At 36.4% G+C, this 27,532-nt stretch overlaps 2 protein-coding genes and 1 long non-coding RNA gene across 7 annotated transcripts in view; 2 read left to right on the forward strand and 1 right to left on the reverse strand.

Moving 5' to 3' along the window:
* Positions 1–20,897, forward strand: nab1b (NGFI-A binding protein 1b (EGR1 binding protein 1)). Of its 2 annotated transcripts, XM_052606843.1 has the most exons (8): positions 6–422; positions 3,957–4,762; positions 5,029–5,162; positions 6,876–6,927; positions 10,926–11,045; positions 12,595–12,763; positions 16,648–16,788; positions 17,881–20,897. In XM_052606843.1, exons 2-8 carry the CDS (start codon positions 3,959–3,961, stop codon positions 17,955–17,957), a joined length of 1,497 nt encoding a protein of 498 aa, XP_052462803.1. In that variant the 5' UTR covers positions 6–422; positions 3,957–3,958; the 3' UTR covers positions 17,958–20,897. The 2 variants fall into 2 exon arrangements, with proteins under 2 accessions (XP_052462804.1, XP_052462803.1); XM_052606844.1 differs by lacking the exon at positions 10,926–11,045 and having other exon boundaries at positions 1–422.
* LOC128020159 (uncharacterized) lies at positions 14,326–26,524 on the reverse strand. Its single transcript, XR_008185297.1, has 2 exons — positions 26,376–26,524; positions 14,326–14,518 (listed from the first exon to the last, which is right to left on the reverse strand). It is a non-coding gene; the product is annotated as an uncharacterized LOC128020159 (long non-coding RNA).
* Positions 26,141–27,532, forward strand: part of glsb (glutaminase b) — a 39,282-nt gene continuing 37,890 nt past the window's right edge. For all 4 annotated transcript variants that reach the window (XM_052606837.1, XM_052606838.1, XM_052606839.1 and 1 more), the window contains exon 1: positions 26,141–26,536. In XM_052606837.1, coding sequence (XP_052462797.1) covers positions 26,250–26,536 — 287 coding nt within the window. In that variant the 5' untranslated portion in view covers positions 26,141–26,249. The remainder of the gene's footprint in view (positions 26,537–27,532) is intronic.

A 27,532-nucleotide genomic window follows, 5' to 3' on the forward strand; every position in this document is an offset into this window, starting at 1 on the left:
TGTCCATGCGTATATATATGAGGCGGTGCACGCGGCTGATATGAGGTTTGGTATTCCATGCAGCAGCCTCCCACCCACGCGCCGCTAACGCCCACGCCAGGATCTGCGTCACGCAGGCGCGTGGGAGTGAGAGAGCAATGTAGCAAGCGCGGAATATCCCAATTCTGGCAGTAGGGGAGAGAGCGGAAACCAACTAGTTAGAGAGTCCCTCCGTAGTTCAAACTACAGAGCGTGTGCGAGTTCATTCAATAACAGAGAGCCGAGGGACGCGTCGCTTACTCGCAGAACGCGCGCAACTGGACGTCAGGTGAAGCGTCGCGTAACTGAAAGGACCATCATAATTCAGAACTTTAATAATCATACAAACAGGCGCCGCTTTTGGAAGAGTTTTGGTGGAAAAGACAAAGGAGGAAAACAAAAAGGTACGTTTTGTCAGTAGTACTTTTGTTAAGCGTCGCTTGCAAATGCAGTTGAGCGCTGAATTCATGAATTGTGTGCAACTTTCCTGCGTGTTTTTGTGATCCATGTGCGCGCCGTGCAGACCGGACAGCTCACGGTACCGTGTGTGAACGCTGGTCGTCAGCAGCTGTGTGTGTACAACAGCATCCTTAGCGTTTCTTTACTTCCAGTCATAGTTTCCCCAATGCTTTCCAGTGTGCGATGGCTTTTCTATGTGTGAATTTCGTAGGCTGATGTATTATTCCCAAATAATATGAAATATGATTAGAAATATAAAAAAAAAAATGTATTTATAACTATTGATAACCTTATTTTTTATAAATATAAACATATGTATGATAATTGTGATAGTAATTAATGTTGTTGCATGGAGATATTAACAGTCAAAATGTTAAAATAGACTTATATAGACAATTGTAATTATTATGATTATGATGATTATATTATTGTTGCAAAACAAATAATGAATATAGCATTCCCAATAGATAGACTTGCTGCTAATACAATTTCTTATCATTTTTTAACAAGTACCTCCAAAATTATTTGTGGTTGTAGTGACAACTGATTTGGTCTATCAAAAAATAAAAAATAAAAAAACATAATAGTAGTAATTTGCCAGCAGTCTAAAAATTATCTGGTGAAAATTTGATGAATGGGGTGAGATGGTTTATTATTGTTCCCATAAACATTAGTAATAGTTGGTGATGCCTCACATTTGGTTTATCATTTGAATAATAAATTGGAATGAGATAATGGGAATTTTTTTTGGTTTTTAAATGTCTGTCCTGTGAGCTTGACTCATTGTTTACCACCACTTTGTACAAACCCTGCCCCCCAATATACATGAATATAATGTTATTAACATTAAATGCAAAGTGCCTATTTTCCTTCTCTACTTTCCTCAGCAATATTTTCCCCTGTTGTTTTCGAAAGACCCTGTGTTGAATCGTACAGTATTTGGGTTAAAGACACTGCCACCTAAATGAGTGAATGTTTGTACCCATCTTTTGAAGTGCTTTGGAAAGTAAAGAGTATCAAGGTTGAACATGAGTCGGTAGTCCTATGAAGCAATTAAAAGGTGATGTTGAAGACATTTATTCCTGTGAGACACGTTGTGGCAAGTTATTTTTACATCTTGTAATATTTGTAATTAATCACATACCAGTTTTTATTTAAATACATTTTTATTTAATTTTTGCGCGAACTATTTCTTCAAGAGATAGCCTACCCCACTGCTTCTACTCTAACTAAACAGCCCTTAGCTTTTACATGGAGAGCAGCTGTTTCACAAACATCTAGTCTGATGCAAAGGTCCAATAGGTTGCCTTTCAAGAGACGCTCCTTGTCGAAAGCTTCATTGTACTATTTAGGACAGGTCTCGATATGAATCCATTATTCATTTAGACTGATAGGAGGCCGCTGTTGGGCAACACGAGTACGTGCTGTGAGTGCTCTCAGCGTGTTGCATGAAGCCCTGGCCTTAGATCTCCAGCATTAGGAAGCCAGCATGCTGCGGCGAGAGAGAGCTTTGGATAAATTGCTGCCTAAGTGCCATCCATGCTGATACTGAATTGGTTTCAACAAGGCACCCTTCACTTGGGTCTAGGCCTCAGTCATCCATTAGAGTGGCGGATCACTCTGCTGTACAGTGGGGTGTCCTCATGAATCTTCATACACTCACTCATCAGTACTCACTATCAGCCTCGCTGTGTTACTGTTCTTACTCACCTCTAGCACACTAACAGTCATGATGATTTAGAAGCATCTGTCATCTTTTACCGCCACTAAAAGAATAATAATTGTGGTTTGGCATTCACCTTGGCATTGTTCATGACTTTTAAAAGTGGTTATGTTTTATTATTTTATATTTTTATATAAAATATATTATATTATATTTCTATATTAAGTATTTAAATATATTTTATTTTCTTAATTTATACAATTATTTTATTTTGTTTTTTATTTTATTTTCACCCTAGTATATGAGAGTATTATGGAAATGCCGTCAAAGTTATGCAAATTTTGGACATGTATTTTTGCTGTTATAGGAATGTTGTTCTCTGAAAACCGTGTCTGTCTGAAGATTTGATGTCTTTATACTGCCCACATTACTTTATAGCAGACAGAGAAAACTGCAAATGCAAATTTGTATGTCAGTGCAAGTTTGTTGTGAATTTAAGGGTAACAAGATTTGATTTAAATCCTCGGGTATGAGTAGTAGTTGGTGTACTTTGAATGTATAATACTGTTTTCTGATGACGGTAAAACAGTAGATATTTCTTGACGTATCTCTAGGGGTTAGAATAGTCTTTGAAATAATATATTCACAAAATGCGATTCACAAATGAGTAACCTAATTCTTATTCACAAAATATGATTCACTGCTGTAAAAACGTAAAGGCTTGTTTTGGGGATCTTTAGATTGCCACACTGGAGGAACCCTCTGGAGAACCTCTAGGCATCATGTTGAACGTGCCTCAATTATCCTGTTGTGTACTTAAGGAAGTTCAATATATAACTTAAGTAACTCAGTGTGATGGGAAAATGAGTCATTAACATGTCTTCAGAGTTCTTGAAGGAATTTATTGGATCCTTTTGGAAGTTCCACAGGTTCCTGCCCAGGTGGTGCTTTGAGGAACCTCTAAAATGTGCCTTGATCTTTTCAATTTTACAGTGACAAATGAATAACCAAATTCACAAAATATGACAAATTCGTAATCTAATTCACATTATATATCTATCATACATGCTAACATCATTCATAAGTACACAATTATGTTTACAAAGTCTTGTATGATTATTTGTGTGCATTGTATCTGTATTTGCAAACCATCACTATATGTGCATCTAATCCACAAATGAGTGGCGAATTGCAAATGTAGATTCAAAATAATAAATTCTCCCCCCAAATCTTTCAGATTTCTGACTCTCATTTGCATATCATTTCTAAAACGCATCTAAAACTGGCAAAAAAAAGCAAATGAGCTCAGTTTCCACATTAGTATGCATTACAGTCTCTGACAAAGTTTGCAGAAAGCATTATGTGCGCGCTCGGGTTCGTCGTACATTCATAATCCCTGGATCCTTTTAAGGAAGAAGTGGGTGAATTAAAGTAAAAAGCAGAGCGCTATCTTCTTAGCATGCACACCTACCGTCCCACTCCCACACGGCTCCATTACCCCACCTCCCTCCCCTTCAGTCAATCTCGCTTTTATCAGTGCTGCTGCGGATCCCGATCCTGACAGTGGCAGCTGTAGAAGCCAGATTCCGGCAGAAACAAATGAGGCCTGTGCTGAGAGAGTCCACCTACGCGTGTTGCAGAGGTGGAGTGTGGTATGCGACTCTCCCAGCAGCCCAGGAGCCTGACAGGCGCTCTCTTATAGTCGCCACACTTGGATCCAGCCACACATTTGCTGCTGTGGCAACCAGTGTCCTCTCCTTCAAGCACTTTTGCTTTGTTTTCTATAATTGCTTACTTTGTTCCTTCTTTTGTTCAGGTATGGCAGCGACTTTACCCAGAACCCTTGGGGAGTTGCAGCTCTACCGCATCCTTCAGAGGGCCAACCTGCTGTGCTACTATGACGCCTTCATCCAGCAGGGTGGCGATGATGTTCAGCAGCTCTGTGAGGCTGGCGAGGACGAGTTTCTCGAGATCATGGCGCTCGTAGGCATGGCCAGCAAGCCACTGCATGTCAGACGCCTACAGAAAGCTCTGCGCGATTGGGTCACAAACCCTGCCCTGTTCAATCAGCCCCTCACGTCTCTTCCTGTCTGCAGCATTCCTGTCTACAAGCTGCCAGAAGGGTCACCCACACTGTTGCCTGGGAATGGCGCGCGTGGAGACACCCAAGTCAAAGTGCCCAAGTGTTTGGCAGCTGCTTGCGTGGATCCCGGAAAAGGAGAAACAGGCAACGGGAACTCTTCAGCCACTGTTTCGCCCCTCCAGAGTGGCAGCGAGCCACGTTTTTGGGCCAGTCATGGCACGGAGAGCGAGCACAGCCTGTCCCCGGCAGAACTGGGCTCTCCGTCTTCCCCTCGGGACGGCCTGGAGGCACTGGACGCAGCTGCTGTTCAGTCCGTGGCAGAGTGCGTGGAAAGAATCACTCAGACTTTGCCCAAGAGTGACCCTGGAGAGGTTAAAGAACAGTTGAAGGGAAATAAGAAACTTGCCAAAATGATCAGCCACATTTTTGATATGAGTGATGAGGATCCACACAGGGAAGAGGAAATCCGCAAGTATAGTGCTATATATGGCAGATTCGACTCAAAAAGGAAGGATGGGAAGCATCTGACTCTGCATGAGGTGTGTTTTATGGGCTCTTGCATTTTGGGTGCTTTTGGGGTTTAAATAAATCATGCACTTTCAAGCATAGCTGCACATTCAGTAAGAAATGACGTTGTGTATTTGGGATGGGTGTGCTTTATTGGCTAATTGGCTGCACCTGAAATATCATGCCGGTCTGTTTAAGCAGAGGTGTTGCAAACTTGTGAGACTGGTTGAATTCTTTGCACACAAGTATATCTATTATTATCAGATCGGTGATAAAAATCTCCTTCGTTTTTACATAGCTGACGGTGAATGAGGCTGCAGCACAGCTTTGTATGAAGGAGGTGGCATTGCTGACTCGCAGAGATGAGCTTTTCGGACTGGCCCGTCAGGTCTCCCGAGAGGTCACCTACAAATACACCTACAGAACCAGCAAGTAAGTAATCTGAGGTCATTTCCCAAACATGACATGCCATGGTTGACTATTTTTAAACTTTTGGTTAAAACTGAAGCATGCAATTTTTCTCAGTTTTAAAATAATTTCCCCTATCCCAGCACATTATGCACAGGCAAATTTCTCTAAAAAGCATTAACACTGTGTCTCTGTAACACTGTAAAGGCCCACTGATGCATGAAAGTTATAATCTCCGTTTAAAACATTTGACCATTGTTTAAATCAGAAGATTTCCCTCATAAATCAGTTCATAAAATCCTGATAAACAAAAAATATCCTGGAGATTCTGCCTATTTAGTATGAAAAACGCACAATGTAGAGGAGTCGTTTGTTTGATTTAGTGGATTTTAAATTCTCTGCAAGCATCACTTTTTACACCCCCGTAAGTGACTAGAGTAATCATTCCTGATGTTTAGCCTTTAAGCCAAGAAAGAGATAGCTCATTCTAATGCATTGTGAGCAGCTCAAGATCTGCTCTCTCCTAGTCTGCTTCGAGCCGAGCCGAGATATCAAAGTCGGCTTTGTGCGTGGCATTTGTGTTGAGGTGTGAAGTGCTGCACTGAGGTCTACTGAGAGATGAGAACACTCCCACTCCTTTGCATCTAAAAGGCACATAGGCCTTATCAGACACTCAAAACCTGCCATCCAAAGAGACCGTGCAGGTGTTTCCTGGATTGCCAGGCTTGCGTGTCAGTGGATGGAAAATTCCTTTTGGCGTTACATAATTGCAGTCACTCATTCAAAACTTGAAAGATTGCATCACAGTCATGGACTGGGTATTGTGAAAGTTATCTAGGCCAGGTTTTCTTACAATGCCTCTTACGTCATAATGAAATTTGCCAAGGGCACTCCTAAATTAGGTCGAAGTTGAAAAGCTAGTATTGCTAAAGCAAATATTAGTACGTCAAAGCCTGGGTTTTCAAGCAGGGGTCCATGAAAGTACTGAAGGGGGTCTGTGCAGAAGATAATAAAACGTAACAAAATTAGATTATGGAACATAACAAACCTATTTCCAACTTTCCAACTAATTTTATAAGAATAACTAATGATCTGTGGATTGTATAATATAATAATGCTGGTTGATGTGTAAAGTGTTCCTGGTGGTTTTCAAAATCCTTGCTTTAAGGTATTCTTTGTAAGAATGAAAAATAAACAGAAATCTTCAAATTCATTTTAATAACATCTCCATGATGGCAGACAGTGTTTTCGTACAGATAGACATACAAAATCTATTTAACTACACTACAATACAAAAGTTTTTTTTATTTGAATGTTTTTGAAATAAGTCTGAAATTTTTTGAAATTTTTGAAAGCTGCATTTCTTTTAATAAAAATATAGTAAAACAATAGTACTGTGACATATTATTCCAATTAAAAAAGAACTGTTTTCTGTTTTAATGCATTTTAAAATGTAATTTCTTTCTGTGGTGTCAAAGCTGAATTTTCAGAATTTTTTTTCAGGATTATTTGATAAATAGGAAGTTTGAGAAGAACATTTAAAAATATAAACCTTAGTCATTTTTGTTATTTTATCGCATCTTTGCTGGAAAAAGTGAAAAAACTTTGATGATAATGCATGTTGAATTAAAATGTTGTTTTATTTTAATTATATATAAATATTTGGTCAGAAGACATTTTTTGTTAAAGAATGTTTCATTGCTTGTGGTTTTACTCATTTTATTTTCTTTCCTACAGATCTCGCTGCGGTGACAGAGATGAGCCGTCACCCAAGAGAATTAAAACTGAGGTGAGTAAAATTGCTTCACGAACTCCAAATAATCTGTCTGAAGCTTCCAACACAATTTCTCGCGTCATTTTGTTATTATTGAGCGCCGCGGCACTAATACTAATATGCAAGGAAACTATTGTAGGAGGCAGGATTGACACTGGGTGGGTCCAGTGGCTTTTTGTTTGCATAGCTGCCTGTCAGCATACTGGTCTGTGTGGGAGGACTTTGCAGGAGCATGCGGGGTAGCTCCATCAGGATTGCATGTCATGGTGTAGGGGAAAGGTCGAAGTTCAGCCTTGAGAAGTTACAAAGGACTAATGTTCTCAAGCCCACTCCTTCGATCACACCTTAAATCCATATTTAGCTGGCCCACGGTCATTATTTTTCCTTAACCTACATATCCATGACCAGTTTGCCCTATACTTAGCTGCACACATAGTGATCTTATTGATGTGGTTTGCTGAAGAGGCCTTTGTGCTCTATGGAAGCTGGCCATTCATGGCTCTCTAGTGACACATTTGATCACTGTCCAGTCATTAGATCTATTGGAAACTTCTAACAACCCACATCAATGCTTCTGGGCTGGGCTGGTGTCTGAAGAAGAGCAGGTGTTTGCCTGCTTCACCTTCTGCCCTGGTTTCACTCCACATATGGGCACAGACATGTGACCCTTTTCGGAAAATCAGTGGTTTCTACCCACTCTACATCTAAAGAGAAATGAGTCCTTCATCACTATCAGACAGTGGCAAATTACCAAGTGTCTTCCTTTTCCCCCTAATTTGCATTGTTACTCATTAAATAATCATGATTTACCTCACTTTTACGTCATGTTCCCACACTAGTCATGTGAATGAACAGCAGCACCAGAGAGTGTGGTTTCGGGGTCAGTAAGATAAAAAAAAATTGAAAGTGTATTTTCAAAAAGGTAGCATTTATTTGATCAATTTATATAGTAAAAACAGTAATATTGTGAAATATTATTACAATTTAAAAGAAGTGTTTATTCCTGTGATGGCAAAGCTGAATTTTCAGCAGCCATGTCTATGATGCTTCAGAAACAGTTCTGATTCTTAATATTTTTATTGAAACTGATGCATTTTTTCTGGATTCTTTGATGCATAAAAAAACAACAACAACAGCAGGAATAGAAGTCTTTTGTAACATAATAAGTGTCTTTACTCTCTAAATCTTACTCACTTTAAATGGTAGTGTAGTTACTCCAGTCAATGATGCTACAATCTACTAAAAAAATATATTTTTTTGTAATCAGAGCAGTATTTATCTGTCACAAAAAAAAAAAAACAATTAAGATCTCAATTTGCGTTACAGCACTAAACTTATATGTTTGCAGCAAATAAAACAAGAAAATATAGAAAACATTCAAAGCTGTAATTTAACAAGCAATGACGTGCAATATTTGAGAAAATATTTTCGAAACTTTACAAAGGATGCTAACTTTCTTTAACAGAAACTGCATCTGCGGCACGTAAGTGGTGCATATTTATTTTGGCAGCCATATTTAGTGAATGGAATGAGCAATGAAATCATGTTGAGAGTGTATTATAAGCATATTTATCAACACAGTCTTTTGCAATAAACTATTTTATGTGAAGCAACATACAACAATGGAGTGAATTACTCTCCCATTGTCTGAAAAAAAGACATCTGCAAGTTCAACAAGCAGGGACAGGCACCCAAACAGCAATCTCTATTCAGCAAATCCAGATCGTTTAAGCAGGTTCTAGCTGCAATTTGGAGTTTTGTTCCATGTAAATGAATTCTGTTGAAGTGTAAATGTGATGCCTCATGTCATGCTGATTAAAGTTGCCATAATTCTAAACGGCACATTCCTATTAACCATATTATAATTTATCAAATTTATTACTGAAATTTAGTAAGGCAGAAATCATTTTATTTTCTTTAGTTGAAAACCCACCCGCAAATGTAAGAACTGAACTTCTACTTTTAAGAGAGAGAATGTAACATTATTAAACAACATTATTATACAACTTTTCCAAGCTAATGACATTGTTTTTTTTAAACAAACTAAATTGTATCTACTTTCCCTGTTTTTAAAAGTCAGAAGATCTGTTTTGTCACATGCTTTTAGCAATTTACCAATTGGTCAAGTTATTCAATCAATGTTCTCTATGATACTGAAAATTCTAGATAAGTTAGCGTCTTACTGTCAATCGTTTTCATGCTTATTACATCGTTTCTGCATTTTTGATCCAGTTAATTTCTACGCAACTCACTCTAGAATGGATTTTCCATGTTTAACATTTCAGAGTGTGTGACAGTTAATAGCATGTGTGTCTGAACTCAGAAAAAGCGTAAACTTCCCCTCCCCCTTTCGCTGTCCCTGTCTGGCCTCGACTCTGCCCACATTACACTCCCATCCACACCAGTGAGAATAAGCCACCCGCCCACGTGCACCCAGACAAGGTCCAAATGAGATCAGTTGCGCGCCCACCCGTATTCTTGAGGTAGAAGTGACATCATTACGTGGGTGCACTTGGAATCACCCACACCCATGCATTTGCGTATATACCACAAAGTGAAAAGGGGCCGAGTCTGAAGACACATGCGTATACATGCAGGCATATGCACGCACCTTTGTCTGTGCGCTCTAGAAGACCAGCCTCCGTGTCAAGAGAGAGAAAAGCCGTAACTCACAGGAGTGGCTCGAGGACTTCATTGTTGCTGCGTGAGTGTTGGCAAATTTGCGTCAGACCTCAAACACCCAACTAGTAGTGAAAAGACTGGAATGTCTTTGGTAGTTTGCACCCATGGCAACCCATGTAAACATTTGACATTTTTCAAGCTCATCCTTCGTGTGGTAAATTAGACGCAGTGGTTCGTCTGACAAAATGTTCTGTTTGTTCATCCGCCTGTCAGGTTTAAACTCATCCTGAGGGGATTCTTAAGTGAGATGACATTTTATTAAGTGTCTGACCTTTTCGCTCAAGAGGAATGAAGCTTTAGTTCGTTCAAAATTAGTGGCTTCGCTCTGGGAAGTGGTTGAGATTAACTACTGGTCCCGGAATTGTTCCAGTAATCTTTAAATGTCACACTTACCTCATGGTCCTCTGGTAAATATTTGATTCATATTGCTATCACTTAGGTTTTCAGGTTTCTGTCCATTGGTGTCATAGATTGTGGACTTGTGGTCACAGATTCATCTATGACATACACTCTTAAAAATAAAGGTGCTTCGAAAGGTTCTTCAAGCGATGCTTTAGAAGAACCGGTTTTGGTTCCACAAAGAAGCATTCAGCCAATGGTTCTTTAAAGAACCATCTCTTTCTTAACTTTTTATAATCATTCTTTCGCCATTAAAAATAACCTTTAGTGAAACAGAAAGGTTATTTGGATGTTAAAGGTTCTTTATGGAACCATTTAGACAAAAAGGTGGTTCTATGGCATCATGAAGCAGCTTTATTTATAATAGTATATGTTGTCTTGTGATGTGATGTGTCATTTTTTGGTGTTAATTTGACAAAAAAAAAAAAAAAAAGGCATGTACACAATAAAGCTGAATACAGACCGCTGAGAAAAAGCAAGTGTGAGAGAGCTTTATTAGCAAACTTTTCGGTCACATGATCATCTTGAATTCCTGAAGACTTTCATTGCCTGGCTGTCTTATTCACATTCATACTCTGCGGGACTTTTTTTTTGCAAATTGTCACCTGTTTGGATAATTGCGGCTTACACACTTAGTGTTTGTGGAGATTTTGGTGATTGCTTGATTTTTATTTTTTGGCACTAAAATACTTAACATGCTTAACAGTCAGTAGGTTGATTCTTCAAAAAAAAGTCTACAATAAGATTATTCTGTTTATTTGAGCAGAATAAAATAACATTCAGTGGCATATATTTGGGCAGGACTGTTTGTTTGTCCTGCCGAAACAAGACGCGGATACAGAAAAACCAGTTTAAAACTGCAGAAATGGTGTGCTTCATTTTGACAATGCCACTGAAAGGAAATATCAATGAAAATTTATGTCGATCTGCAGGAGGGATGTTTCGACCTCCAGGAGGCGCTGCAGGCTATTCACATGCGCCAGGAGACCCTTAAGGAGCAGCTAGCCCACGCCAGATCTAAAGGAGAAGAGACGGTTGGGCGGAACATCCAGGTGACTGACTGCATTATGACAGTGTGTTTATTTGTGTGTGGGTGAGGAATGCTCTCAGGCGCCTCACTGACTCCGTCTTCATGTCTGTCTACCACCACACGTCTCGCTCCGGTATCCTATAATGCAGGTTTTCGGGTTAAAAGCTGCGAGAGCTTCACCTGTCCATGACCATGACCTACTTTTGGTCAGCTGGTTTGGTATATGAACATTCAGTGGTTGGATATTTTTAAGAAGTGTAAGAGAAGTCCTGATGAAGTGAGGAAATGGATGAAAAACATATCTCAGTGCTTTTTGCTGGTTGTTGTTGCATAGGAAAATGACAAAGAAGATCTCGTCTAAATATCAACGTTGATGCTGTGAGGCCAGGTCCCCGCTTTGTCCAGGGTAGTATTCTAGGCCCTTCTATCCAAGCAGATATGTAACCTCTGGTAATTCTGTTACAATAAAATAAAGAAACCCAGAACTATAAGATAAAATTATATATGACAAACTATTTATTTCAATAAAGTATAGAAATGAACTGAAATAATATATTTATAAAAACTTTAATAATAAAATATATACAGTATAACAATTTAATAGTGAATGTTTTATTTGTATTTTTATTATGATTGTGTTAATATAACTACATTTTTATTTAGGCCCTCTACTGGGCCCCGGCCCCTGGTTGAGAACCAGTGCCATGAAATCGACAAAAATATTATTAAATATCAACTTAAAATATACAATATTATTTAAAGATAAAATCATGCCAAAATGTTTGGCTCTTCAAACTTTTGCCCCTTCATGACAGTATTTGACCCTAGTGAGAAAAATTTATAAAAGAACAGTTTATGCTAATATCTGCTAACTGATAATGCACTGAATATTTTTATTGCATTATGAATTGATTGTTTAGCCGCTTTGGCATGCAGTGATGTTCACATAGCTTGAAGTGATCATTTTCTTGTTCTTTCCTGACTTCCTGAGCGTCTTTTTATATCCTTCGTATCTAAAGCAAAGTTGATACTTCTCTCCATTATGTCTCCTAATCATCCTCTGAGCATTTAAAACCTATTCTGGGCTATGTTTTTTTCAACAGATGGATTGACAGAATGCATTGTCTCAGAAACATCAGTTAATTATGCCGCTTTTGTGTTTTGAAGTGGAAACGTGTCATTTTGTAACTGTGAATAGCATCTTTCTGTGTTAGTTTTTGTTTGCCTCTTTTTAGGTAGGATGGCATTGCACATGTAGGAGGGGTGCTATTGGAATCAATCAAGCTCCACAAGTAGTGTGGTTTTAAATATAATCAGAAAAATGTACAGCAAAAGCATTCATTTTTTATACTAGGAAAATATTTATAGTAATTGTAAACCTTCAAATTCAAATGTGATTGAGGAGCAGATATTTAAACTGTAGGAGTTTGTTTATGGTTGGTTTTGTTTTGTATCCCTACACTTGAGGAATGCTATGAATGATGAATATTGGAAATCATTTCTATCACACTGTACATAGGATGCTATACACATCCGCCTGACTGACTCCCTGCTGTCTGTGCATATTATAGGTTCAGCTGGAGCGTCTGTTGGCCAAGCAGATGGAGATACTGCATGACGCCGCGGCTCAGGACAGACTGCAGGCTCTAGAGTGGAGGGTTCCACCAGGGCCCTACAAACGCAGCACGGACAGACAGAACAGCAACGGGCTCTCCGCTGACAAAAACACCGACCAGCAGGGTGAGTTTGTGCATTATAAAGTTTGAGATGATGGGTTATTTGTTAAGTGTTGGATGCCTTTAATCCAAAGAATTTTTTTTTTTTTTATCTTGTCTATGAATTCAGGTTTTTTTAAGCTGAAGTCCAACTAAAACATTAAAAACATTAAAATATTTTTGGGGTTGTCAGAGTGAGTGGATTTAGGATTAAGGTAATATGTTTAACCTTTTTTTTACTTTTAATATTCATTTCATTTCAGATATTTTGGCATCAGTAGCTGTTTTTTTATTGTTTTGCACTAGGGCACTAGATTTTAACAGTAAGATAAAATCATAGATTTATATATTATATAAATATGCATATATTTATAAAGAATATAAAGTGTTAATTTCATATTTTAACTTGTAATATTATTGTAATATTATCAAACATATCATATTTATTAAAATATTATCTAACATTATTAAAAAATACATTATATATATATATATATAATATATTTATTTATAACATATATATTATTAATTTAGGAAAGAATTACTTAATTTTCTTATCTTTGCAAAAATATTTGTATCAATTTTTTATATTAATGTAATAAATATATATTGTTTTTATATTACATAATTTTATAGTCGAATAATTTAAGAAATCCTTTACATAAAAAAAATTGAAAGCCTTTAAGTGTCTGAATCCTAAACCAAAACCACTTGAGAATTACATTGCACATTAATTTTCACAGATAACAACAAAGAAAGAGAACAAAAAAACATATAATTATTATTATTATTATTATTATTACTTTCAGAAAAGCAGACAAACTGTCTTTTACTCTTGATTGACCATCCAGATTGTTTTTGTACACATTAGACAGAACAGAAAACCAGTGAAGTGTTTCAGTTGTTGTTTCTCAGATAATTCAGTAGCTTGCATCACCTGTTCCAGACTCTCTCTTTTTTTCTCGTTTCTTGTTGGCACTCTCATTTCTGGGGCTCATCTGGCAGCTGCAGGCGGAGGCGGGGTGGTGGGTGTGAGAGAGGGGAGGGGGACATTGGGTGGAAATATGAACACAGCTCTGCGTTCTAATCTTGTGCCTTAGAATGCCACCCGTCTGGAGTTCATTTTGACCCTCATGTTGGTACATGACGATAATTACTGCGCACATACTGAATCTGAGCACTGATTATATGCATCACAGCACAAGCTCAAACGTTTATATGTTTACAAGGGCTTATGCATTGCAAAGTAGTGCCTGACCACCATGGGGTATTTAATGGCAATATATTAATATTATAAACATTAATATTTTATAGTTTAAAAAAAAAATCCATTAAAATGATGCATTATCCATAGTAAAAGCTGTAATATGTGGCAGATCACTTCTGTTAATTGGTAAACACCTGATGCTGAAAATGACCAAATATCAGCCAATAAATGAGCTACAAGTGTGTTTTTGTAAACTACAGAGGTTGCATATTTCCTTATTCTATGCACCAGCCAAGCAGCTACCATTGAGATAAATTGCTAGCGCATAGCTTCCTTTAGCTATTCCTTTAGACCTCCTTGGAAGAACCACATATTTAGCCTTAATTTCTCATCTGCTTTAATGTGACACTCTGTTCATTATTTGTGGTTGTTTCACACTGCGCTGAACACAATAGTGCTCTCTCCCTCCCCAGCTCTGAGAATAACTGCTTCATGAACTCTCTGAGTGCATGATCCCTCTCAGCTTCCTAATATCCCATGTGTTCTCACAACTCCAGAGTGGGCGTATGGGATCTGCGGAGAGATGAAGAGAGAGAAGCAGAGGCAGAAAGTGAGAATTAGATGAGAACTAAATATGTCCTTCTTTAGCTTTGACTGCACTTTTGCAGGTAGGGCTTTAATAAAATGAATCCGTGCTGTTGGGATTACAAGTATATGATTGCAATACCATTTCAACCTCAGCAGCAGTTTCACTCTAGAATTTGAATTAAGTGTAAATAGACACACTGTTGTTCAAGAGTTGGGATTCGTAAGGTTTTTAAAATGCTTTTGAAAAAAGTATCAATGCTCACCAAGGCTGTATTTATTTGATCAAAAATACAGTAAAAACATTAATATTGTGAAATATTATTATAATTTAAAATAACTGTTTTCTGTTTTAATGTGTGGTTCTTCAGAAATCATTCAAATATGCTGATTTGGTGTTCAAGTGACATGTTGAAACTGCTTTATTTTTGTGGAAAGCTATATTTTTTAGGAATTTTTGATGAATATAACATTTGAAAGAACAAATAAAAATCATTTGTAACACCATAAATATCTTCACTTTTGATCAATCTGATGCATCTTTGCTGAATAAAAGTATTAGTTTTTTTATATAATTAAACTGCAATATATGCAACTAATAAATGTAAAAATTTAAGCAGTTGTGATTAGAATGTAAAGAAGTTGAATTAAAATTGATTGAAATTTAAATAATTATGGTAATTTTAACTTGACAGACAGATAGATATTTGGGAAGGACAGGTGGATGGATGAGAGATAGATATAACCAATATAACATATTTACAAACAATATGACAAATAAAATAGAACAGAGATTTTAATTAAATATATATATAGTTTAGTCATGAAACTCTAGATCACACTGGCGACTTAACTTGGTACAAGCTGATTGGTTCATGTGCATATGCAGCCAATGAGCTACTGCCTTGCATTTATATGGCTGGCTAGCATTCACTAGAGATTTCTGTAGCACGCTTTTCAGAGTTTGTCTGAAACCCTCCACCTTCCCCAGCTCCACTTGTTTAGATCTGCTACGGGGTTATTTTATATGCCATTTGTGCAGCAGCAGTATGTCTTAAATACTCACGGCACCTTATCGGCGTATGCATTGGCAGTAGTTCCTGCACTTGCTTGCAGCAGCAGGAATGATCTACAACTACAGCAATAACCAACAGCAGCAGCAATTCAGCAGCAGCCGCTTAGCAGATCTATTCTGCCAAGACCAAATACATTAACATTGTTATGTCCACCACCATGCAAAAAACTAAGAGAGCTGTCATGATTAAAATAATATTAATACATGTTTTTCAGGTACAATAAGTTTATTTAACATATAGTATGAAATACTACACAAATGTAAAAATAAAACACTGCATAGTCTTCACTGTAAGGATTAAATATAATCCGATTTTTATTAAAGATACAAATGTTAGATAAAAGACCGATTTCTTTGAGCAGGGTGGTGGGACACTATTTCCCAAAATGTATTACCTGAAATACATATCTTTAATTTGTACTGTAGTTCAATTAATTCTTTGTCCTGTCCTTCCAGTGCAACTTCCTGTAGGACTTTCAATTAAAATTCACTCAGACTTTTGCCCAACCTTGAAATCCAGTGGTCGTTACGTTCTACAGTTTAAAAAGAGGTATTGTGAGGAGTGGGTGGCAGAGACATGTCCCCTCAACGTTCAGCTTAAAGCTGCTGGTAATTAAAGGGCATTGTGTTAAGTTAAAAATGACAGACATTAGTCATGATTCTGTCAATAGACACAAATGGGATCAGCCAGCCAGGGACAGAGGAGGTTAATGTGCTGTTTGAAGGAGGTGTATACACCTCACGATCAACGTGCTTCAAGCCGCATTCACGGTCCCCAGGCTATTACGGAGTGTGCGTTGGCTGGCTATAGTTGAAGAAAAGGTGCATTCGTATCAAATAAAGCTCAGTTGCATGTGTGAGTGAGTATTGTGCTGAGAGTTTCTAGTAGGCGGAATGCTTGTCTCGTAGCATTAGATTGGACTCTGTAATGGACAAAATGATGCAGCCTTGCGGTTTGTTTAACGCTGTTCTTGAATACAGTAGCGAGGTGAAAAGAGAACATGAGTTAAATTGAAGGCTTTGTTTCATTGCGTCTCTACAGGAGAGAGGCCGCTGAATCTGAGGGTGACCAGCCAGAGGACGAGCGCATCAGACGGAGACACGCCTCTCGGAAAGCAGCTGGCCAATGAGTTGAAGAGGCATCATCATGCTAATGCTGAGAGCAAGACGCCAGCAGCCACAGGTGGTTTTATTGCACGTTATCTTACACACTTGCAGCCTAGGACCATAAAAACATCAGCACTCCATAGCTGATTAAGATAAATGTGTTTTTCATACAGGAGTCATTTCTGCAATACCTGTTGAGCTCTGTTATTTTTTCAAATATAAATATGCTTGTGTTCTAATATGAGGAAGAGTTTCTGTAAAAGGGTATTTATCAGAAATTCAGATATACGCTCTGATAAAGACACTTCGGCTGTTAATTAGAATATAAAGAGGAAAAATACTCATTGAGGAATTGAAAGTTTGCTTACACTATTTTTTTTAAAGAAATGTCTGTAATAATAACAAATAAATTATATTATTTTAAAATAATACATTATTTTTATGATGATCAATTATTTTTATTATTATTATGATGATTTTGAATTGTATTTTTAATAAATTGTCAAGTTTTTTCATTTTTGAAGCTTATAGGGACATGGCAAAAATGACAACATCTGATCATTAAATTCCTAAAGTAATAAAATGTACATATATAAATTTGTGTTATCTAATATGTGTTATCTAATTTAACCATATGTTCTAGCTTCACTTAGTTTTGAAATGCTAATTAAAATGATTTGATCTTTAACATGGTGAGGCATTTTTTACCATTATATTTAGACATTAATGACCGAGCATAACAGGAATGATCCATATAGTATTTGTAACTGCCAACTTTCCATTTATTCAATATATTAGCAGACGGTTTTAAATTTAATTTAATTTAATTTAATTTAATTTAATTTAATTTAATTTAATTTAATTTAATTTAATTTAATTTAATTTAATTTAATGCATTTAGCAGACGCTTTTATCCAAAGTGACTTACAGTGCATTCAGGCTATCAATTTTTACCTATCATGTGTTCCCGGGGAATCGAACCCCCAACTTTGCGCTTGATAACGCAGTGCTCTACCAATTGAGCTACAGGAACACTAATTAAATTGTTTTAACTAATTAAAAAAACTTGCACATAAAAAAACCTTGCAAACATATGATCAAAAATGACATAAAAGGTTTCAGTAATCCAGAGAATTTCTCTTGATCCTTTTTTCTTTTTTTTCTCCAGAAAACGGCGGAGACGCACGTGCCCTCAACCTCTCTGAGAAGAAGACCATTAAGTCAGAGCCAGAGGATTCCAGATAGCAGCCCCGGATGCTTTCGTTTCAAACCTACAACAATACACGTCGTCTGTCAGTGAATACTAAAAATAAGCACAACTACAGAAAAGCCTTAACCAATGTTGCCTCAAAAAAGAGTTTAGTGTAGTTTCTCGTCCATTTTTGTTTTTGCCAAAGCACCTAGAGCCCTTATTTCCATTCTCCTGAGTAGTCACTGACTGTACTTGTTTAATTCTCTTTAGCTATCATCACTTGTTTTTATGCTCTCCTATCGATGTGGACCACGAAGTCCGCTGTTTGTACATACATAGAAAATGTCTGTTTTGAAAATGGTTAAATGTTATTTAAATACAGTATGTGTTGTATGTATATATATGAATGCATGTAAAATATCACAGAAACGGAGGGACGCAGCGTTTTTAAAGTTGTTCGTATAAGCAGCTATTGTTGTCGCCTTTTTAAGTAAGCCTCCTGGATTGTGTTTCTCTTTAAAGACCCCATGCAATCAACTTCATTTCCTGTATTGACTATTTCCTATTATCAAATGGTTTGCCCCTTTTTTAAATAGCCTGTAGGCTTTATTTACACCATAAATGGTTATTTGCTGCTTGCTATTGCTATTTGATAGCAATATTGTCATTCTAGAGAGCATTTATTTCGACAGAAATATTAGGGCTGCACGATATATGAAAATATTATTGATATTGCAACTTGGCTGAATGCAGTAGTCAAATCCTCAAAGCTGTGATTTTATTAAATATATGCACTGCGTGTTTCAGAGTGAAACCTGGCACTGTGCACTTTCACAAGTAAATGTTAATTTCGACAAAAATGAAGAAATTAAGATGTAAATATTAGTATTGTAATATTACAGTATTTCAATTTTATTAAATACTTATTTTATAGTACATTCGTATTATTGCAACATTTTAAAAATTTAAAAGTATGATTTTATAGTCATATTAAATGCATCAAAAACAGTGGCAATGTGACCTATTAATTATTATTATTTTATTTTTTTTAAGTGAACTCTGGTCACTTTATGGTTTCAGAAAGATGTTTCAGTTTGTTCTTGTAAAGACTACCCTGGTGCGAACAAATGTTTTTCACGAATTGTTCAGTAAGTAATCAAAGTAATTTTTCAGCTTTTAAAAATAATTTTCAGTTTCTATTCAGATGCCCTCTCCACAAAAATAAAATACAATATTGCAATGTAATTTTTTTTCCCATTATCGTGCAGCCATAATCAATATTTAGAATTGTTTAAACCAGATGTGAAAGAAATGTTGTTTTTTTTATTTAAAAGTGAACTTTGTGACTAGTACACTATAGATGATGCATAGGGACTAAAAACTCTAATTTTGATCTCATGGGGTCTTTAAGGAAGTCATCTTTTCCTCTGTCGGTTTCTGATTGCAGTGCTAACGAATCTGAATTTAAAGATCTCTACTATGGTGCTATGGCTGAATTTAATTGCGTAACGAGGAAAACGGCAGTATGCGTTGCTATTTAAACACTGAAATCTCGGAGCCAGACTTTTGGCCTCCTTGTCATCTTGAACGAATAGTATTGCCTGATTTATTACGATACTAAGCACAAGTAATATCTTTCATCGTTCTCTAAAATGCTAATATATACAAGCATGTCTCCTCTCCTGACCAATAGTCATGTAAATATTTTCAAAACATTCGCCACTGTCTGGACTTGAAAACAAATCATTACTGCACCATTCCAGTCTTTATCACAATCATGTAATGTATTTGTATTTCTGAATATTTAGTCGTAGAGCAATACCGGATAGCTGTTGTCACTTAACTCAGTGAACATGTCTAGGTGTCCCAGCTTCAGAGGACATTCACTGTACAGTATTTCTACTCTGTTTTCGTAGTGTGGACATAGTCTTAGATTCAGCTAACGTGCAAATGTATGTGAAACTGATATGCACTAGTGTTTGATTCTCGAATTTGCATCCTACTGCTCGACATTTCTCGTGTTTCTCAATGGTGATACATGTTTTGTAGGACTTGTACCCGTGAAATCATCAAGTCTCAATCTTTATGTAGTTTTAGAGTATCATGTGAGGTGAAGTAGGCACAAGATAATCAGGTTTTCCAGTTACATATCTGTAATGTACCGGTCAAGCTGTTATATAATCTGTATTTGCGTCAATGACAAATACCTCTCTATATCGGAACAAGGAGGCCGATTTTTTATGTCCTGATCATACACTTCAGTATTTCGAGGGAATATGTGGAAATATTGTGTGCTTTTATTTTTTTATGATTCTTTTTAGAGATTCAAGAGGTCTCAAGTATGCAAAATCTTAATTTAAGTGCCATTTTAAACCTATTTTTGAGAGTGTGCGATAAGTTGATAGGTCATGAGTCGTCGCGTGTGATAAAGACAAGCGTTATGTGAATATTTATCTACACTCGTTTTGCCTTAGTTTAAAGCATTCCATGTTACAATTCTTCACTGGTAGTTTATTTTGGATGTTCGTTTTAGGTGGAATATGAAATGAGATTTGGGAAGTTGTATGAACATCTGAGACTTAAAGCCTTGGCAATATCAAGCTCTCTAAAAGCACTGGAACAAATTTTGCTTTGGAAAAAAACAGTTTGATGAAGAAAAAATCTGATTGGACCTTACTGATTACATCGTTACCAATGACCTATATAGCAAGACATATCTAGACGCCTACCTTTGTTCCTTGCTTGTTACTGTGTTTAACCACTCACAGAAATGATCAGTCTTTCTCTAATCTTTCTACTTGCTTTGTATAATACACTTATGCATCTTGGACTGTAGGATGAAACCATGTTGTCAGTAGAACTTGTTCTCATCACTTTTGAGTAGATGGTACATTAGGATATGCATACGGTAGTCCTGCACATATTGTTTTGTAAACACTAATATATTTAATTTGTTATACCGCACATGAACATTAAACTCTATTTTTTTGACATCTGATTGTGAAGTACTTTTCATTTCTCATGCTTTGTTTCAGGACCCAGATTTTACACTGGGTAAGTGGATTAACATATAAAAGTAAACGTGCAATATCCTGAAAATCAGACGTTTTTATTATACATCTTTTAATCTATACGACTAGAAAAAACACATTTTAAAAGGCAGGAAAACTTTAGCACCCACAATGCATTGTGCTCGAACAGGATTACTTGGTAAATTATGGTAGTACAAGATTCTGACTACAGCTGTAGTGGTTTAAATATCGGTGCTGATCTTTGTGTTAGTAAGAAGTTGTGATATGCATAGCAAGGAATTTCTGGCCTTCGTGATTATGATTAGGCTATTTATTTAAATAAAAATAAAAAGGCGTTTAAGATAATTACACTACAAGCCAATCGTTTATTATGACTATTCGTTTACTGTTAAGATTTGATGTTCAATATTACGACTAACAGTTAGGTCATGAAAATATGCCAGGAATGACAAAATGAAAGTATGGGGATTATGTAATGAAAAAAAATTATAATAATAAAGTAAAAGGTTAAGTAGCCTAGGCCTACATCAAAACCTTTCATTTAATCTCCTTTAACATTTCCTTCTCAACCTCTGAGATTTTAAAAAAAAGTCCTGAATCAGTTCACATCATTGTTATTTTAGTATTATTTGTATAGCCTACTAGTGTGTATTAATATGTTTAATACGTTTTTATTTTTATTTTAGTTAACATTTTAGTAATTTTGTTATGTTTTTTTTTTTTTTTTTTTTTTTTTTTTGTAGTGGTGGTGTTCCTTATCTTCTCAAGTAGGCCTAGCTATCTGCCTTTGATGACATGCGTATAGACGGATGACAGTGAGGGCAGCGTGTGGGTCGACGTGTCTACACCTCTATTCATTTGCATCTACATCATATTAACACATTTTGAAACTGCAGAATGACTCACAAACACTCGCCGTTGTGCTTCCACCCTTTGTTGTGCGTACGCAATGTCTGTTTGCGTCTAAACCCAGTAGTGATAAACACCCCACTGCCGCCCACAGTCAGCCCGGAATGATGCCTCTCCACACGGATATCACAGACCGCTCGCGGTCCCTCGCCTGACTAGGCGTCATTCAGGTCATTGTGGTTTTTATTGTAAACGATTCAAGGGAAAAAAACAAGCATTTTGCCTTCGTATAGCAAATATAAAGAGTTCTGTAATGCCCGCAACCTAATGAAACTGCAAATTTGGTCCCTAAACAGTCTGTGTTCCCTGCAGAGAAAAACCTTGGAGCCTGAATCGCGTTAAATGACCAAAAAGTTCAAAGTAAACAACTGGAGTCCAAGGAGAACATCACATTTTAGTGCCCTCTAGTGCATATGGGAAATAAAAATGACGTAATTTGTTTCAAATAATTTTTTTTAATTCAGTTTCAAGTATATTAGCAGAGGTGGGTAGACCCAAAAACTTTACTCAAGTAAAAGTAAAAGTAATTCTAGAAATATTTACTCAAGTAAAAGTAAAAGTACTAGTCTTGAATAGTTACTTGAGTAAGAGTAAAAGAGTATCGGATAAAAAATCTACTCAAGTAGTTAGTTACTAGTTACTTTGGGTCATATATACGGAGCCTTTTTTTATATAGATATATAGACAAAAAATGTATGTAATGTATGTGTGTGTGTATAAATGTATATATTTCATCAGCCTTTAATCCAATTTATGTAATTTATTATAAAACCCTGTCTGTTTATTTAAGTAACAAATATAGGTGTCATGCCATAACATATTTTTAATACGACTGACTTTATTTTAAATGTGAATTTAACATTGAAAGTTAATGTGATATAAATATTGCTACTAATCTTTCATTGTTCAGAAAGAGAGCAAATAACATTTACATTATTAAACATAATTTTCACTGACAGTCTAGATTTCATTCACTCTCAGAAACTACCATTAAAATCACTGAAACTGTTAACACTGTGAAATCAATATCTTAATTATAGATTCGTACACACATCTGCACTTTGTTGTTTCTGACGAGAGAATTCGGCAGAAAGAGGTATTCAGTAAGTGAGCGAGTGAAGGAAGCACCGGCATTTCAGCGATGACTCATCGGAACACCTCTGATTGGCCATTGCATTCAAAAGCTCAACAGAACCGTGTGTGATTGGTTAATGCGCAGCGCTGTAAAAACGCGTCTGTCTCTGGCTCAGCGCCAGCAAGCGATCACAGATCTGAATTTAGCAGCTGATGATATGACTTGCTGAACGTACTCGCACTGGTGTGATTGTATTAAAATTAATAAAATCTTAATCGGCTATTCTTTGTCTTTTGGAAGCTGCATTCAACCTGTTATAAGCCACACACGTACAACAAACTAATGTCACAGTGGTGTTGTGTACTGTAATCGAATGTAGCCCAAGTTATTACCTGTTAAACAGTAGACAGCACACGCGTTCATCTAATAAGGATCTCCATCGCAAGCAAAGAATAGCCTTTGCAGATTAGCTTTCAATTCATAGCAGTTCCATAGCCCCGTTTTCAACGCTGCTAATATTCTTAAACGTTACAACTCTGAGTGAACCGCTTCAGAGCTCAGCGCGTGCAGCATGGAACTGAACGACTCAATCAAACTGATTCATGAACCAATTCACTCGTTTGCCAATTGGTTTGATCAAGCCTTTGAACAGAGTTGACTCAAAAGAATGAATCATTCGCGAATGGGCATCGCTCATTGTCCAGAGAAAAGTAGACGGCGCGTTTGGAATAAACTGAAGCATTTATTGCATTAAGATAAAGTAACGAGAGGGGCGTCGCCCACAGTAACGAAGTAAAAGTACAGATTTTTCCCAAAAAATGTACTCAAGTAAGAGTATAAAGTACCCATCTTTAAATATACTCCGAAAAGTATTCGTTACCCCGAAAAATTACTCAAGTAAATGTAACGAAGTAAATGTAACTCGTTACTACCCACCTCTGTATATTAGAAATCTCGGTTGATACTAGGGTATATTACTAATTTCTCTCTCTCTCTCTCTCTCTCTCTCTCTCTCTCTCTCTCTCTCTCTCTCTCTCTCTCTCTCTCTCTCTCAATTTTTACACTTTATATATATTCATACTAATATGGGAATATAAAAGATATATCAGGCTTTGAGGATGGCCTATTCGTTGAGCTCTCAATCATCATTGTGTTGCGTTGAATTATATTAATTGCCCCAACAATAAAAAACTACAGCACTTTGATCATAAAAGTAAATATTTAAATGTCATATTATCATCTTACTGGGAAATATAGAGTGACAACTGATATGTATACACACATTTATGTAGTTATCAGATTTTCATCTTATTTTTTTGCCAATTTAAGATTTTGCTTAGTTTTGGGCCCTAAACGTTACCAACAGTATCATTTGAAGAGAAAAACGGCTATTGCTGTTTATATTATAGGTGAAATTTACAACTGTTGCTATTTTATTATGCTTACTTTTTTCCGGGCTTAATCTACATACAGTAGCCTATGTTAGCAATATTTCTCACTACAGTATACACATGATCCACAAGATGGTAGCATCACACTGTACAGTCTTCTTCTGAAGACAAGAGTGAAATCGTGTTATTACCTCTCTGTGACAGTAGGAGGCAAAACATTTACAAAAACATTTCCTTTTGGTTTAGGCCTCATTCAAGTTTAGAAGTTTCCAGAAAGAGTAGTAGATATGCAGTCTAAAAATAATTCCCACGCAGAAAATAAGATCGTTCCAATACTTAAAATGGCATTTAAATTTCTGGATAGTCAAGAGATTGATAAGATATTGCATTGGATTGAATGCCAGAGTTGTTTGCTGGTCTGTAGTAAAGCAAAACAGTAAGGTCTACTTTTTCAGTTGCCTTGGTTCCAAAATTATATTTCCCATTCTCAAAACATTTTGAAATAAAGATTTCTGAACAATGAACCAAACTAACAAGCTTTGAGATGTTTAAGACTGACTCAATAATGTCATACATTGGCATACTGTTGCACTATTGTGGCACGAAAGAATACGATCTCAGACCAAAACAGTAAGCTGTTTTTATCTTTAGTGACTGCTTCCTAAAGTTTACCAACGTAAAGATTGCTTAATAGTTCCCTGAACTGTCACTGAGTGGTTGCACAACCCCATTCTGACACCTGGATTGATGATCAGCATGCTTGTATCCAGTTTTTGCGTTTCACATATGGGAACATAAAAGTATACAGTCAGATTTTTGTCTTGAGCTTCGTGCAGACCTGAGATCTTTATTTTACAGCCGTTAGAGATAAGCAGCTTTCTCTAAATTCCAATTTTGTCATTAGCTAGCTTCTCATCTGGTTCCTTTTTGCGTTAACATTTCCTGGGGTCAGAATAAAAAGCTATAGGTTATAATGATGTCATTACATCATTACACACCATGTATTTATTTATTTGTAGAATTATGACCGTTTTATGTCTAATTGAACTGCACTTGGTATTATATGTCTTTATCTAAAAGGACAGTAGTTGCATCCATGACTTTTCAGCTTGATGGCATGATTTTTTTCATTGAGGTCACAAACATTCAGAAAGGTACATGAGATGTTGCATGAGACAAAAAGGAGCAAAAATTACGTCTAGGCTTACATTACCATTTATAAATGTCATGCAATTAATAAAAATACAATTTAAAAGTACTAGGCCTCTCAATGAGCTTTTCATATAAAATACTTGTAAATTAGAGAAAAACTATAGTTGAAGTATACTGAAATAAATATAGATGTATTATATATAGCTATATATATATATATATATAATAGGCCTATAAAAATTTGTAATATATATAAATAAAAATATAAAATATGCTAAATAAAAGAGAAAGTTAGATAATAAAGAGAAGTTAATTCAGAATAAACACTGTACTAAATACTAATAAATACTTTAATTGTGCATAAACATTAGAGTTTTGGTAATGATAATACAGGGTTAGTCAATGAGGAAAAAAAGCTAAATCCACAATTACTTTCAGGACAACAACAATAAGCATTCAGCCATTCAAACAAATTTTTATATAGAAATAGACGAAGTCAGAAAAACATACAATGCGGGTCATACATTGAGTCATTGCAGGATGTGGTGCAATCAAAAATGAAACGTGTTATTGAGCCAATGATGTGAGAGAAAATGCGCATATATTTGTACGTTGTCCAATAGCTGGTTAGGTGGGCGTGTACGTGATTGTTCTTCACTAAAAGCTCTTATCTTTAGGTCCGCAAAGTGTGGCAATTGACAGTGCTGTAGCATCCAGAACTACAAGTTGTCTTCTAGTATTATTACAAATAAAGACATTAAACTGAATTAGCTCGACAGGATTGAGATGTTACAGTTTAGGGCTTCACTTGTGCTGAAGGAGTTGATTCAAGCCAGCCCAAAGCGTTCGTTTTCTGACATTATAAGGCATAAGAAGACTTTACCAAATGCGTACTTCTACAGCGCTGCTTACCCGGATGGTAGAATATCTCAATTAAAGACTGTCTGTAATGGAAAGCCTTTCGTTCAGACTTTAGCTGGGAGAAGATTTCTGTGTACAAAGACCGAAGGAGCAATTGAACCTGCAGAGCCAGTGAAGAAAGACGAGTCCGTTCAGGAAGCGACGGCAGATAAGTACGAAAATTATTAATTTGTCATTTGGCCGTGACGCATGAGATATTCAGTGTAACTGATTGGAAGTATACAGCATGTGCTTAGCACACGAGCCAAAATATCCCCCAATGACTGACAACGTGGCGCTGTGTGTACACTTTTACAGCCAGTGGCTGGAGAACATGTGTTAGTAGTAAGTTATACTTCATATTATAATCAGATGTCATGAGTCTGATAGGTTTTGGTCAAATATAAAGTGTTTATTTTTGGAAATGGACACTCTTCATTACTTTGAAAGACCGTAGTTCATGGTATAGATATGATATTTTGGTCTTTTTGAATGAGTCTTTTTAGTTGAGTCAATAGGTCTCATTCACTTCCATACACTAGCTCGTATTTTCCGTTCACTGAAGTGTGTGCGCTTTTTGAAGCGAGTGACTCCTGTTAGTGTCAACAAAGAACATACAGCACGAGCCAATAGTATTCGATTTCGATACCGATTGGATACTTCTACGCTGAACTTTTAAATTAAGAAATGTGTCAGATTATTATAGTACTGAGAGTAAAATGGGTAATGACATTTGAAAAGCATCTTAAAATTCAACACACTTTAATTGCAACTTATTGGGATATATTTTGTTTACACGTAGGCTACTGTAGTTAAATAATTGATATAGTTGAACTATGGTTACTTTAGTAAAACCATGGTTCATTTTCATAAAGGACTGCCAGAGAAAGTCTGTCTGTTTGAAGTCTGTTTGATTTATATTAACATTACAGAATGACATTATCAATATGGACTTTTAACGTTTCAGTTTAAATAAATGTAATTGCACAAACTGTGTAGGCTACTATTTTAATTAGTTTATTGCGAAATAACTCGAACATGCTTTTTCTGTCCTCTGATGAATAATGCATTGATTGGTTCTGTCTTGCAACCTTTGCGTGTGTTCAGATGAGCAGGAAATTTGTTCTATCCTACACAATTATTCGCTAACACATAATTCGTCCGACTCA

The sequence above is a fragment of the Carassius gibelio genome, chromosome A9, assembly GCF_023724105.1.
Source record: "Carassius gibelio isolate Cgi1373 ecotype wild population from Czech Republic chromosome A9, carGib1.2-hapl.c, whole genome shotgun sequence".
NCBI classification, from domain to species: domain Eukaryota; kingdom Metazoa; phylum Chordata; class Actinopteri; order Cypriniformes; family Cyprinidae; genus Carassius; species Carassius gibelio.